Below are 15,356 nucleotides of genomic sequence, written 5' to 3'. Positions count from 1 at the left end.
ACAATTATTTTTACTTGTTTTTTTTTTTTTTTTTCCAGGAGTCGATCGAAACAGATTCAATTAAAATCCATCGGATCCGCTTCAACGTTCATATCCGTACAAGACGCATACCGAAAACTGACAAGATTTATATCACATCTTTTACTCGAACGTTGCTGCACAGGCAATAAAATGAAGACTATTTGCGAAAGGGCAACGTCCTGACATGGCCCCGCGGAGTTCATTTCCCCGGTCTTCTCCTGTCTTCTTTCTATACTTCGCTCCGGTATACATAAGTATGTATAGATTTTACCTAGGTGTACATAAACTAGGTATAGCGGTAATTCAACGACTTTATATACCGATGCTATGTATGTACCGAATTAAGATGGATACATATAGCTGGCTGAGGTTTTTTTCATCCAGCTACATGATACGAATTCTAGGTAAATTTCGGTCCCCATGCTAATTGGGATGCGGAGATGAAGTGGAGGATTGATTAACTGCAGGTAACAAGATATGAAGAATATAAGAAATATATATATTTATATCAACAACATTCGTGAATCATAAATTACATATGATACTCATAATTATCCGAAAGGAACATACATTATAGGCATTATGTAAACTTGATGAGCGATTTACTGTTTTTGTTCTTTTTTTGTTTTTTTTCTTTTTAGAATTTTATCTTCGGGTTACAATTTATACGTGTATAATTTTACTCCGTAGAAATTGGTTGGCAGATGCCGTAACTGTTTCGGCGTCTGTACGGACCACAATCTTCGATGCCGGTTCCCAGGAGAGTGTAGTGATGGTGGTTTCCAAGCAGTCCAACTTCGTTATGGTCGTTGGGCAGATTTTGTCTTTCTTCGCCGGGGGCCGAATCGGTGCCCTGAAGATCCTCGAGTCCCTGAAGCGCGAGTTCCTTCTTCAACGAGCCTCCCAATTGCGGATCATCCGGTGACACGTCTCCTATATCGTTCCATAAATTTCTAGCTTTTGGTTTACCCGTCCCTTCGACGCGAACAACTTCGTCGGATTCCTTATTAGAATCTAATTTTTCCGCCGACGCTGGTGCGGCTGCCGCTGATATTTCTGTCCTCTGTTCCGCAGGTTTCTGGGGCTTCCCGACCGCAGCTTCGTTATCGTTCGTCTCCGAAGAGTCCTCGGTATCTTTGACGCGTTGAGAACCCTCCTGAGAATCGACGACTACCAGCAGATCTTTCTTCGAAGCATGTTTCCCCGGAAGTAAATCTTCGCCGGTTTGAACCAAGGTCAAATATGCGGCGATCTCGTCGGCCACAGCCGAGGAAACCGTAGGTCGTTTCGACGGGGTCGCTATCACCACCATGATATTCTCCAATTTAGCCGAAAAATTTAAATCCCCGTCTTGCCTCTGGTCGTAGGTCGTCGGGGCTCCGGATACGCAGATCAGAATTGTACCCAACAAAAATATTGCGGCAATGTCACGAGTCATGGTTCTATTTGTTTCTCTTCTTGGTTTTTTTTTTGGTTTTTTTTTTCTCTCTTCTTTCTTACTTCAATGAATGTTATCTCCGCGCACGCTGCGAACGAACGAGTGAATCTCTTCGAATCCTCTGTATACCGTGAGTCGCAGTTTCGAGTGTATACTATTTACCTGATGCGTAACGAATCTTATTGTTTATATTTATACAATTATATTATACGTTGGGAGTCGATCGTCAGCCTAACACGGCCGAGTCTGGTCAAAGACTGGAGAGCTAGGGCTACGTCGAGTCAATTCCTCCTGTGCTTCAGCTGAAACGAAGAAGACCGTGGCAACGGGGTGCTATAGCTGCGAAGATCGAAGACCAGATGAGGAGTGGACGGAACTCCGGAGGAGAGGGTACGCAATCCTCCTCCGATTTACATACGTATGTGTGTTCGCCAAATGCCTCCGCATATTCACATACACGGATATCATTTATTATATTTTATTAATACGTGTCGCAGCTGCCGCTATGCCGATGTCCCCCCGGTGTTGCGTTATGTGGTGTGTACTGTACACGTACCGTAACTGGTTCAACGTTGTGTTGGTCATGTTTCGAGTGCAATTCAGTCGACGATTATTATTGACCATACCCTGTACCATATTTAATCACGCGTTGCGTCTAGCCCGCGATTCCCCGTGGCGAAAAATTGACGCGTTAAATTGTCCTCTTTTTTTTTTTTTTCGTTCATCTCTTCAGCGGGTCAAGTTGTTCCAAACTGTACAATATTCGAATAATTATTCCTACACCCGTCGGTTAATTTCGCGGAACCCGACGTTTAAACAACCTTTACGGTTCGAGTGATCCGTACGTGAATAGTTTGGACGCTTTTTTTTATTCATCATTTTTTTCATTCTCTTTTCATTTCCGTTGAGAAATGTAAGGAGCGATTATCCGTCTGTAGTGGGATATGAATAAAAATTATAACGGGAACGCGCAAGTATATCGTCGTTGAAATTTTTTGTTCTAAAGGGAAAAAAAGATAGGCGGTAAAAAAATTAACTCGAAAATATACCATCGCGACTACGTCAGCTTGGGAATCCGTACGATAAAAGTGCAATTGATGTCTAGGTCACGTGGATGTAACTCGTAAGATATTATATACCGTATGCAAATATGAGACTATGTAATATTCATATACTCGAATAATGTTGTAAGTGGATTGGGATTGTGCAACATTACAAGCAGTTCGAGATACGCGTTGTTTCTGGGTATAGGTATAATTTTAATCTTAAAATTATGCGTAACATATAGTGTAGGAATTATAATGATTTTGTTTACAGAGTTATTCTTCGTTAGTAGCGAACGTCCATAAATGAATCCCAACAACGACGTTAATATTCATCATTGGTCGGAATCATGGACGGTAAATGAAGGTCCCTGCGTCTATGTAATTTCGGTGCCAGTCTGATCCCGAATCTGAAAATAGACGAAGAAAATATACCGAAACGCAGGTATTAATAATTCACCTAATTTCGTCGTTGGATGAAAAAAAAAAAAAATAAAATTCTATGCTTTTATTATTTCTACTCACGGCAGTAGCGAAGAGGCGACTCTGCGGCGAATGTGAAGACGGCATCGTCCCTTCTGGTCCCGGGTCTGACCCGGACTGCATCTTTTCTGACCTTTTTGGCTCTGATCCGTCGACGCTTCGCCGTTTCCCGATTCCACGGTTGCATCGGCGGAAGATTCGGGCGCGGATGCGGATGCGGAATCACCTTGGGCCGGAGAACTGGATTTCAATACAGAATCGGGGATCTGTGCCGCAGGTGTCGACTCCTTGTCGGCCACGATCTTCTCCTTATTTATTCCGGATGAAATTTTCTTCTCAGACGTTGGATGAGCAAGTTCGAGCAGAGGTACCAACTCGTGATCCGACGTCGCAGCCGACGCCTTTGTCGCTACCGCGGACGACGACTCGGGATCTTTTACCGATTCGTCTGACGATAATGCGGACGCAGTTTCAGCGGGTTGGTCAGAATCCTCGTCCTTATCCTTATCCGCAGGCTTTGATTCTATCGCGACTTCTGTTGGTTTTTCGACGGGCTTTGGAGATTCCGAGGCGTGAGGTCCCTCTTCGCTCGGAGTTTCCGGAATTTTCGACGCGGTCGCTTCGGTCACCGTGGCAGAGGGTGCGATCGTTGGCCAGGTGTGCCAAGGTTTGATGGAAGTCGCCAGGGTACTAGGACTAATCGTCGTTGGGCTCGGAGTTATCGTTGGTTTTACCGTGAAATCGGTGTAATCGTAGGCGTAGTCGTAATCCTAAAACAGAAAGTGTGGTAAGTAAGCCAAGTTCAAATGTCTCGCCTGTTCTTATATTTGATTGAAAATATGTTCAATTGAATTATCACTGTGACTCGAAGATACGATAGATATTGTGCAATATATACCCCTGAATAATCCCCCAGGAGACCAGAGTCCAGTAGAGCGACGATTTGAATATCCTTGAGGTGAAGCTGGAAGTTGAGTCCGCCAGTTTGTTGCTGATCGTAGGTCGTAGCCGGTGCCGAGTGGACTCGAAGCCCGGTGTCGGCGAGGAGGAAGACCAGGACGATCAAAGGATCAACAACGACTCGCATCGTGATTCGCGTGCGATGTATATATATTTTTATCGGTATTTTATCAGATCATCAACGTCCGGTTTCGACTCTGCCGCTGCAGCCGTAGACCGGAGAGATTATCGGACGGATTTCGGGAGGTAATGCGGAGAGACTTTAGCCGCTGCGAAGTGGCTGGGATTCGGCGATATCGAAAAAATTGGAGGAATTTGAGAAACCTGGCGCCTCCAAATAAGACAGAACGATAACTGTGAAGAAGCATCGCTCCGATGTTACCAAGAAACCGGTATACACCTACCTCCCGTCAAGGGAACCTGCAGGTGGGCATTAGGGGGCAACCCAACGAACGATCGCGATCGGCTACGCGGGGCCAACGGCCCCCAAGCTCTTCGACAATCAAGGAGAATCGGTAGCGGGAAGAAGGGGTACGGGGAAATTGGGAACGGGAATCGGCAGGGTCGAGGTGAACGGATACATGTACGGTATACAGGGACATAGGATACATATTGGCGCTGTCAATTTCGCCCTCCTGGAACCCTCTTGAGAGGTGAATGAAATCGGATAGCTTAGAGCGATCTTTAGTCGTCCCAAAGTGATTTCAAGTCCGTAACTTGAGATCGAACGATTGAAATTCTATTTCAGTTAGGCGTTATTACGCGGTGTGAATTATTTATACGAGAACATACGGTTCTTCGGATTCTACGATTACATTATTGGGAGTATGACCTAATCAGTCTTCCAGGAACTTGAGAATTTCATTTCTGGATTAATTCGACTTGAAAAATATGATCTATTATCATGCATGGCGGTATAATTATCGCGCTAAAAATCGCAAGATGAATAATTCATTCATTATTCATTGATCGTTTGCGCGCATATACATATGTATGCTGCACAATTGTTGTAGCCCCTACACATTATCAAATATAATTGTTCGAAGGTGTGGTTTCAACAAATTTGACAATAATTATGTACATGAGTTCATCGGTGTGTGTGAACGAATAATAACGTACGGCGTATAAATGAAGACTGATTCTCAATGATCTCTGACGTCCTTGTCAAAACGAATATTAGCGCGTTTCTTCACGAACAACCGGTATGCGATTGGAAATGTCGGTAACCTGAATCACTTTTCGACTCCTCACCTTGTCCTCACCATGTTATTAGCTCCCCAAGGATGGCGCCACCACTTTCTTCATGAAACTCGACGCGGTGTTATGAGCAACAGCAGTCGCGGAATGACGTTTTATCACAAGTTGTGAGTTTGTAAATATTCGTAACAGTCGGATAACGAGTAGTGAACAATAAAGTATCTTTTGGCTAGTGATTTCTTTGAACAAGTGAGAATGGTGTCCAAGTCTCCAATAACTTCATTGCCAGCTGAAGTCATCGAGTACCTGCTCGAAGATGATCAAGTTGAAATGACAGATATCATAAACCTGGCCTTGACGTGCAGGCAGTTATACATGCTTATTACAGGAAGCAACAAACTGTGGAGAGAAAAGTTTTTTCAAAGGTATTGATTTGAACCCTCAAATACGTGTCATCACCGTCATTAACGTTTTCTTCTCACCCCAGTTTCACATCGTTACGCTCCAACTGTTGTAATAATAACAATCATCACCATGTTTTTATTAATCATGCTTTTAATTTTTACCGAACATTGTCATGTACAAATAATCGCTCACCCCCACTACTCGTAATCATTTTCACGATAGCAACTGCATTTCATTCTGTGGCTTCGTGAGTTTAATTATCTTAATCAATTTTGCCAGGTGGCCGTACCTGAAGGAACTTTATGAAGCTAATGAAAAAACTAAAACAGTGGTGACAAATTGGTTGGATGAAGTTAAGAAATCGCTGATGTATAGAAAGAAATTACGACATCAACTGTCACTAATGTCAGCCAAATATTATGAGAGACAAGAGCTTTCCAACTCAGATTTAAAGGAGTTTGATCCGCCAGCAACCTGTTCACTAGCCTGCCATTTCCAAATCGATGAGCTTATAACTCTTATCCATTCTCCAGCCAAGTGAGCTATGTTTTTATAAAGATGTTGCTAAATCTGCAGATGATATACATTGGCACTTTCTATCACAATCCTATATTCTAGAGAAAGTAATTTGACTCACCAGTACTACGCCTACAAGGTCGTGAGATACCTAAGACAGAATTACCTAAAAGAAGAGTGGCGTGCATACGTTAATTTGCCTCCAGTGGAACAGATATTGGAGCAAGGGGCTGTTTTTGTAGCACAGTGGAGCCAACCGGAATTGCGAATTCCATACTCATACGTGTCTTCTATGCTGGATAATATCGCGGATCAAATCAAAGAATATCTAAGAGATCAAAACCCCTCTCACCCGATATGTTCCACAAGCAAGGAACAATTTGAGCTATGGAAACGAACAAATATCGATGATAATCAATGGGGTAGTACTGAAACCAGACAAGTTATAGCGGCACTTTGTGAAGTTATGTTTAGACGCCTTGGTTTTCATGGAAACAGTGAAATGTTCTATTCCTCGGAAAATTCTTTTATTAATCGGGTGAGAAACATCACTTGAGCTTTGAATTTTTCTTGATATACAACTATCTAGCTCTGAGTCATTCCAAACAAGATAATTATTTCCTGGTATACTGAACATCATGATTCATGTGTTATCATTTTTAGGTACTGGAAAGTAGACATGGTATTCCCATTACATTGGCCATAGTCTTTGAGAGCGTGGCCCGAAGATTAGGTGTTCGTTGTGAACCAGTCAGTTTTCCTGCCCATTTCTTATTACGTTGGAAGGAGAAATAGTAATCATTTTTTGCTTGTAATTCCTGTAATTTTTCTATTTCTTGATCCATCGATTAAGTACCATCTCATTTGTAGTAATACCCCAGAATCCGAGGATGATGAGAGTTTCTACATTGATGTGTTTAATGGAGGACAATTGCTCACCAAGAGTAGTTGTCCAAGAGTTGGCGGGGTCTCACGATGTCCCATTCAGCGATATAACGTTCATAATAGTGCAACAGCCATAGAGGTAAGTCCCTGATATTGATGGAAGCGTAATTATATACTGCAGACTCAGAACAATGGTAGAAAAATGGATGGTTTTTCATGTGCCTAGGTTATTGAACGTATGGCAAGTAATTTGGAAGTTGCAGGGAGACAACGCACCCAGCTTAACGGCAGGGCAGCCCGTCTTCGATCGGCGTTAGAATTATTACATCTTGTCCAACCATATGATACAACCACCATATCACACCTTACACGTTTTTACATGCTTCACCGAATGGATCTAAGTGGAATAGTAAGCACACTCAATGCGATAGATCAGGTAAGTGAAAATCATATGAAACTCGAGTGTTCCAAAAAATTGAATATGATATTTTTTAATTATTATTATTATTATTTTACAGGATCTAAAGATCGAGTCGAGAGGACAAGCTCGTTACATACTAACTATGATTGGGGATTTTGAACGGTACATTAAAGTTGTACCAGAGGTAATGAATTCAACTCAGATGATGCTTAGAATTAGATGTTCTACAATGATGTGTCCCAATTGTTCTGCTACAGGAAGAAACGCCACCGAAAAAAAGAGTGCCAGAATTGAAGTATGCTATTGGAATGATTATGAGGCATCGAACTTCTGACTACATGTGTGTGATAACTGGATGGGATCCACATTGCGCAGCCCCTACAGAGTGGATGACTGAAATGGGTGTTGGTGAGCTTTCTGGTGGATCTAACCAGCCTTTTTACGACGTCTTTGCAGAGGACGGATCCTTACGTTATACTGCTCAAGGTAAGTGGGGTTTTGAGAACAAGAAATAATTTGCGAATAAGCCGAACCAAAGACTGAAGATTGTTTTTTTTTTTATTCATAGAAAATTTAACACCTGCTAGTCCCGCGGAGTTAGTGCATCATTACGAGATGGGGCGATATTTTTGTAAGTTTAATGGTACACATTATGTACCTAATGCCGAAAAATCCAGAGAATATCCAGAGGATGAAGAGGTACGCGAGCGTCTATTATCATCCCATGTTTGACGAGTGAGTTTTATTATTCTCAGGCTGTCGCCAAAAAAGGTGATCCAGTTTTGTTACCTGATTATTTCTTCTCACTTCTACAGACTTGCAGGCAAAATTTGTCTGCAAGATCGCATTATTTATCTGAATTGCCGAATTTTTTCTTTGGCAGCTAGCTTCAATACAATATAAATGTTCTTAGAGTGTATAGCTTATTTTTGCCTATCAAGTATTCAGGGTAGTTTAAAATAAAAATGTATTGTGATCCACCTTCAAGTCGCAATGAACTTACGGTGCATAACAAATTTTTACATATAATGGAGAGGAGAAAGAGTGAAGTATTGGTAGATGGAATCGTAGAGTTTTTTGTTTTGGTTTCTTAAAAAATTTTAGTATAATTACCAACATTTGTGTATACATTCATTTATCTAGAATCATGTGATATCGCGCGCTCGCCGCGAGCATTGTTGAACATGATAATTAATCATTTGTCAAGCCATTATCATATTTAAAAATCGATTTTCACGATCAATAAAACTAGCTTACCTAGCATCGCCGTGATCTTCGGTCATCGATTCGTCTCAACACTGTGAATTAACGAGGCTCAACACGTTTGTAGTTTTCTAATCTAACTTATGCTCACTCCACTGCACGAGATGGATAATATAAACGCGATACAATAACCACATTTCGAAGAATCATAAATCGCGAACAAAAAAAAACCGAACTGCTAAAACTATGTATTAGATCTGCCATTACAAATGTCGCGAATGTTAGAGATTCCGAACGAGATTCCGAAGTCGACTTATAGTGTTGCATGCAACACAATCATCGAATAGTTTTGTCAAGTATTATACGTCTAGTATGTGAATAAATACAATTAATAGTACTCCGAATTATTTATTGGTTTCTATTAAATAATACCATTCGCAATTGCGACTTCCCAACTTTCTTCATGAATATTCATACAACCAACTAAACTTATGAAATTATAATGATACAAATTACGATTAGCTCCAAATATATTATTAAAAATACAATAATTATCACAAGTGTTCGGATGCATCGTAAAATTGACTATGAAGATTCGTGTGTTACAATGTCAATTACCTAAGTCACTAAATAATTTCACAACCAATTATATGAAATAAATTATTCTTATTTTCACAGACATTATGAAGAATTCAGAAATAGTGCCGGCAAGAGCATTCGTTAGAATATCTATTATATAAATTATATGTATACTTATATCCTCGTGAATTCGAATCAAAGACTCACTCGTTAGCAATGACTAATACCTTGCATTATAAAATTGGATAAATCGTAAAACTTCTTTCCGCCAAGCTACAAAAGTATCGTTCAGTTTTATAATGAAGTTTCATTTATTTGCAACAACCGGTGTTCAGCTCTTCAATTACTCGTGGGAGTTTTGTTTGATATATTGTGATTCGGATCTGAACCAGCTTCTGTGTTTTTTTTTTGACCTGGAACAAAGATAGTGATCAACAAATCCGTCAACTACTAATGGGAGTTTGATGATTGAGTCAAAACTTGTATGAGAGTATACCATGTTGATGCTGATAGAGGGATGGAGACCAACTATAATTACTACAGCTGGAAATAGAGTCGGAGAGTAAATTATTGGTAGCTGTAGACGATGAGGAGGGTCCTTCATAAGTAACTGACAACGGTGGCGGTGGTACAGTATTGTTGGTACATTTACTGTTCCGGCATTCGCCAGCTAAATTCTTCCTGTGAGTAAAGTAATCAATGAGATTTTTAATTAACAGCCAGTAACTATGACATTGAGCCATTCGTTAGGTATTTTTACTGAAAGTACCTTAGCTTAGCAAGACAGACGGCAGTATCTTTTTGCGAAAGTGGAGACAACTGAATTGTTTCTAATAATTTTTCAAATTCTGATACTTTAGTTTTATGTTGGTCAATAGCATTTGCACCAGCTGGTGATGGTGAGGATTGCCGTCGAGATGAAAGATGTTTGGATAAAATTTTGTTACTAGCCAGAGCCACTAAAAAACACATATTAGCTGCATTTTAAATTCATTCAATTTTCTTGTGCAACAAAAGAATGCCTGGTAACTCACAATGAGGAACTATCAAGTCTGAGGGTTTAAAAGCCTCGATATTTGTTCCCCTGTTTCCCAAGGAAGGGACTGCCACGTCCTTTTCACAATCCACAGAATTGGAGCGTGTTGTGGGCTCGGATCTGGTTTGACTCCCAGAAGCTACAGCCCTATTAATATCTTGATACGAAGTGCTGTCACCTTGAGTTGCTTCCATTCTACGATGGCAAATTGGTTGAGAATGACATGGATGAGAAACAGGTGACGAATGCTGCCTATCAGGATAGTCTTGGTTAGAGCCTAGGACATCTAACTCGGAACGCTTGTGTTTTTGATTGGTAGCTGATTGAGAGGAATTTCCCGTTGCACCATTTATCGGACTTGATCCAAAATGTCGTAATGGTGACACAGAGTTTATCAGCTCAGAATTTTCATCCGGATGGCGCTTCAGCACCAACGACGGAGACCACAATGATGGATCACTCCATGCAGAATTCCTATCTTGCATTTCGAACAAGTGGAGGAGCATTATCTCATCCTCCAGGCCATCGCTTCTCCGTAATCTTTTGATCAATCATCACACAAAATTATAATCGATTTATAAAAGTATGGCATTTTGAGAAAAGACTGAATCTTCAAAAGTTTACCTTGAAGCATTGCCAGAATTTTCCAATGTCTCTTGGGAACTTCCTCTTGGTTTTCTGGGTCGCCATGCAACTAACGACTCTGCCGCCTCAACATCATTCTCTCCTGAAACCAAGTAAAGTAATTTTTCACTCCAATCAATTTAAAAACAGTTATAATCTGGATACCAAAGGACAACTTCGTATGGTTATTCTGTGGCTTTAATTTAACCATAAAATTATCGGGATATACACGGTGCTATTGCCGGATCAAAAGTACAATATTTCGTTTAGTCATCTTGAATTTTCGAGTAATCAAATTTTTCATGAATGGCATAAGTTTCTCTCTGTCTCTCTCTTTTCGTCACAGATTTTTAGGAAAATGTATAGGCTTGCTGGAAACAATATCTTCTTTAATACACTCTCCTTCTTGCTTTTCATTAGTGGGCTTCTCATTTTCGGCGTTCTTATCTACTAGTTTGCATTCATTTTTGTGCCACCTGTATGACTGCCCATCCGTGATAGATGATCCTCTGTTTGAGCTACCACCTAGTCGGGCAATCGAAGGATTAAAGTAAGGTATGAAAAATTTTAATCTTTCATCTGTCCGGTTTCCAGTTACTTTACCGAATGAGATTTTCATTGTATTGATACTGTGTTCATACACGCCTACAGACATTCTCCAACAATAAGATAATGAAATATGGGTGTGAAAACTTTCACACTAACTCACCTGACATAGTTTCATCGTCAACATCATTCTCGTCGTTAGAATTGTCATCCAATATTCCCAAATTAGTATCGTTGTGATCACAGTCGTCCAAGTAAATGTCATGTTCGCTCAGTTCCTGTGACAATCATAAAACAATGAAAAAAATTTATTCGTGCCATTGAGCTCGACTGATGAGGAAGATTACGATTTACATGCGGATAAAGGATGTTATAACGTCGGATTGGCGGAATTGCTGTTGCCTAAGGCGACAGTTCGAATCTGGGATTGCCGGTAAACATGATGAATTATTCTTACACCACTCTCACTGCTGCTGCTGCTGGATGAAATTGCGGAGGGTTGCTGATTCAGCATGGTAGGAGAGGAATGGGACGGGGCTGGTGAATGGCTCACCAGAACCTGACAATCTCCAGACGATCCATCTACTCTGCTATGACCTGCACTTGGACTTGCCCCTGCGGCGGCATTCAAGCTGCTAGCTCTTGGCTGTTTGATGCTTGTTTTCGAGGAAACTGAAGTTATGGTGGATGCCGAGCCAAGTGGACGGATACCCGAAAGATCACCCAGATCGCAAAGCGGTAACAGTTGCGCGGTATTGTTTGCGACTGTTCCATTTCTATTCGCATTCCCAACTCCGATTCCACTGGGTAACAAATTCTGTATGGATCTGAAGAAAAAAAATTTGTTTACAGGGATCTTGGGCTGTTGCCTTAAAAAATCGAAGTACAACAATTAAAAACCTTGTTGGAGTGATGTTAACTGGGGGGTACGGATCAAGCATTCGCAGCTGAACACAGTTTGGGCTTAGAAGGGGGTCTCCAGCGCCAAGGGGTTGGTGTTGAGCTGAGGGTGACCCCATAGTTCCTGCTGATGGGCCACACACTGCTGCACCGCTACCAGCCCTTGTAGCTGTTACTGCATTCCGTGAGATTTCTATAGCCAGTCTCTGGAGGAAATGAAATGTGGAACTTGATGAATCATTTGTAACTTAAGTGGCGGTGAATTTTTGTTCCATATTTTCAATTCCGACAGTCGGTATTACCTCTTTCAGTTCATTTATTTGTGTTGCATATTGATTTTGAACGGTGACCAATTGACTAATGTACCATTGTTGATCTCTGCATCTTTGGAAAAATGTTGGTGGCCGTACTTGAAACCTGATTTGAAAATGTCAAGATTAAGGCTGAATTATTCAGTGAACATACGATTATAGGAAGTCTGATGGCTATCTGTGAGTTGAAATTTTATTCACCTTAATATCAAAGTATCTAGCTCAGTGTTTAAGTATCCCTCTGTGGCAAGTAGGTCGAGTCGGAAAAATCTGTTATAACCCCAACATTCTCCAATTTCAAAATCAGATGCAAATTCTCGAACAATGTTTTTGCTCGTGTCCCTCGAGCCCTGATGGATCATTTCAACTCTATATTCGTACCTGCAAGAGGACAGGGGCGAAAAATTGGCATGGCATACTAACATTGTGCGTATCACAATTATGCAAGATGAACGAATTCTTTACTTCGATGTCTCAGGTAATCCAGCACTGAGTTCTAGAAAAACAGATAGGTAGTTTCCTCGCACTACTCCGTTTCCGTCTGGGTAGACCTTAAGTCTCCAGCATAATCCATTCACATGCAATGGCGCAGAATATACCGGATCAGCTTTAAGTTGTAATTGAGTGAACTGCTGCATCGCAAACGTTGCACTGTCATATCCTGGGACTATTTCGCTGCAGAGTCAAAGATGAAGTTTGTTCTTGATTTGATATAACAAGTAAGATATTTTACTTTCAAGATAATGAAAAAATTATTCAATTTTTTTGAATATACCTATGAAAATCAGCAGGCACAGGAGCAGTGACAAAACTTGCCATTGGCTTCTTTCGCACTTGGTGTATCATGCGAGAAAGTTCGGCACTTTTAACGATAAGCTCGGAACGAGTACACGCATGTAGCTGGTGTTCGACCTCCTGCAATAGGGCTTCTAGCTGCTCAGTTTCTTGGGTAAGAGAATTTTTTTGCCCCATCAGAGTCAAGAGCTTGGCCTTTAATTGAGAATCCAAACGAGCTATCATTAGCTCCACAGCATTTCTGATCTCCCGTACTCTTTCATCTTTTGCCGCTCTCACAGACTCAACATTTCTTTCCTGAACAAGTAAAACTTGTTGAAAACCACGGGAAAATATGAGTTTTGTAAACTTTCTGAAATTGAATAGCTCTGACTAGAACCTACAACTTCTTGAACAAGGCTAATTAGCTCCATGAGCCGTCGTTTTAGCTGACCAACTTCATCTTTAATTTGCGTGACATGCTGTTCATAAACTTCTTCTAAAGGTTTGAACATGTGCCCGGAATGAGTTCCACCCCATAGAGCACATTGATGACAGATGCAGCGTCGGCATGTCCAACAAAAGACTGATAATTTTTCATGATGAGTTGTGCACCTGTTGATCACCAAGTCTATCAGAAGTTTGTTCAGCAATGAATTATGTCAAATTGATGTTTGAAAGTAGACAAAAAACAGAAGCACAGACAGAAGTTTTGGTAGTAAATTGCACTTAAAATAGTAGAAATGTGGTGGTCAGTTTGAAATAACAAAAATACCTGTCCCTAGGTGAATCCTCACTTCGTGAGTTTGATATGCCAACGGCTTGGAGTGTGTCCAGTTGCTGAGTGACTTCTTCAACCCAACGACAATTAACAAGTTCATGGAGATGGAGAGAGGCCCGACAATGAGGACATTGGGAACGTTGTTCAGTCAACCAACGTCTGATACAGACGTAGCAACACAATTTACTACAGTGTGGACAAAGGTGAGCATCTCTTAGTTTCTCCATACAAATGAAGCATCTAAAAACTTCCGCCAGTGTCTGAAATTTGGTGAAATTCATACATTTCCTTAATTAGTTTAGATGATTACGGAGTGAGGACAATCCCTCGAATGTTTCATTACTGAGAAGGGTTTGAATTATTCTCAAATGGGTGTCTTACGCTTACAGAACCTGGTAGTTGCGAACAAAGTTGTTCCATGTTCACTTGTCATATGTAATGACAACAGAGGAGAATTCCCGAGGCAATTTTGAACAAGGTAAAACTATTCTGCCAATTAATGAGTGAAGAATTTTTAATTTGTCAGTTATATGTCAAGGCTCTCTTTTTGTTTTCAACAATTGACAATGACCAGAAAGCAATTCGACTTGAAATATTTAGAGACATTCGCATACGCTGATACATATACTAACCTCGACGCTATGATCATCAGCATTTTTTCCAGCCACCAAAGAATCTCTGCTAGCCATTTTTATTCTTAATTTTTGAATTAATTACAAATGGATGAATTATTGTTACGGAGCAATACACCGATTATAAACAGAACCGCCATCTACAGCTATATAGGATATTGGGGTGATTGACATTCCAACCGTGAAATATTTTTTAACCACAATATACGAATTTCATTATTATTATCAAAATGATAATATATCATATTATAATAGACTAAGAAATTTTACATCAACTGTAATTAGCAGCAAAGATCTGATACATTGTCGTCATAGGGACAACGTTACTATTCAAAGTTTGACAGTGTAAAAAATCAACAAAACGCTTTTTGCTAATTCAGAATAACGTAAACCGTAGAATACAAATTTTCAACGACGTGTCCATGGAATAAATGGAATGTTAGAAATTCTCAACAAGGGAGAAATGAGCAAACGAACAACCGATCGCTGATTGATGGAGCAGCATTCGCAGCAAAACCAGATGTGACAGAGAAAATGACAAAAGTGTGATAAAACTATGATTTTCCATCCTGGCGATGAAAGAGAGAGTGAGAAAGTAATC

General features: G+C 40.5%; 4 protein-coding genes across 5 annotated transcripts; 1 reads left to right on the top strand and 3 right to left on the bottom strand.

The window, feature by feature from the left end:
* Positions 1-499: 499 nt before the first annotated feature.
* On the bottom strand, positions 500-1,797 carry LOC105685314. The gene has a single exon (XM_012399290.3). The coding sequence runs from the start codon at positions 1,457-1,459 to the stop codon at positions 701-703; it is 759 nt and encodes a 252-aa protein (XP_012254713.2). The 5' UTR covers positions 1,460-1,797; the 3' UTR covers positions 500-700.
* Positions 1,798-2,697: 900 nt separating this feature from the next.
* LOC105685313 (putative uncharacterized protein DDB_G0290521) lies at positions 2,698-4,289 on the bottom strand. Its single transcript, XM_012399289.3, has 3 exons — positions 3,884-4,289; positions 3,028-3,755; positions 2,698-2,912 (listed from the first exon to the last, which is right to left on the bottom strand). The coding sequence occupies exons 1-3, from the start codon at positions 4,070-4,072 to the stop codon at positions 2,828-2,830; spliced, it is 1,002 nt and encodes a 333-aa protein (XP_012254712.2). The 5' UTR covers positions 4,073-4,289; the 3' UTR covers positions 2,698-2,827.
* A 352-nt stretch (positions 4,290-4,641) lies between these two features.
* LOC105685581 (F-box only protein 21-like) lies at positions 4,642-8,967 on the top strand. Its single transcript, XM_012399821.3, has 9 exons — positions 4,642-5,567; positions 5,827-6,084; positions 6,166-6,601; positions 6,727-6,857; positions 6,934-7,087; positions 7,175-7,384; positions 7,467-7,553; positions 7,627-7,855; positions 7,938-8,967. The coding sequence occupies exons 1-9, from the start codon at positions 5,398-5,400 to the stop codon at positions 8,099-8,101; spliced, it is 1,839 nt and encodes a 612-aa protein (XP_012255244.2). The 5' UTR covers positions 4,642-5,397; the 3' UTR covers positions 8,102-8,967.
* Positions 8,965-15,349, bottom strand: LOC105685580. Of its 2 annotated transcripts, none has more exons than XM_012399818.3 (15): positions 14,756-15,349; positions 14,118-14,383; positions 13,747-13,957; positions 13,344-13,660; positions 13,034-13,243; positions 12,770-12,949; positions 12,560-12,674; positions 12,258-12,463; positions 11,815-12,184; positions 11,521-11,635; positions 10,812-10,914; positions 10,186-10,727; positions 9,921-10,110; positions 9,648-9,832; positions 8,965-9,564 (listed from the first exon to the last, which is right to left on the bottom strand). In XM_012399818.3, exons 1-15 carry the CDS (start codon positions 14,810-14,812, stop codon positions 9,491-9,493), a joined length of 3,141 nt encoding a protein of 1,046 aa, XP_012255241.2. In that variant the 5' UTR covers positions 14,813-15,349; the 3' UTR covers positions 8,965-9,490. The 2 variants fall into 2 exon arrangements, with proteins under 2 accessions (XP_012255241.2, XP_020707775.2); XM_020852116.2 differs by having other exon boundaries at positions 11,911-12,184.
* Between the last annotated feature and the right edge of the window lie 7 nt (positions 15,350-15,356).

The sequence above is a fragment of the Athalia rosae genome, chromosome 3 (genome assembly GCF_917208135.1).
Source record: "Athalia rosae chromosome 3, iyAthRosa1.1, whole genome shotgun sequence".
NCBI classification, from domain to species: Eukaryota; Metazoa; Arthropoda; class Insecta; order Hymenoptera; family Athaliidae; genus Athalia; species Athalia rosae.
Note: the sequence above shows the minus strand (reverse complement) of the source record. Positions and strands in the feature narration are given on the sequence as shown.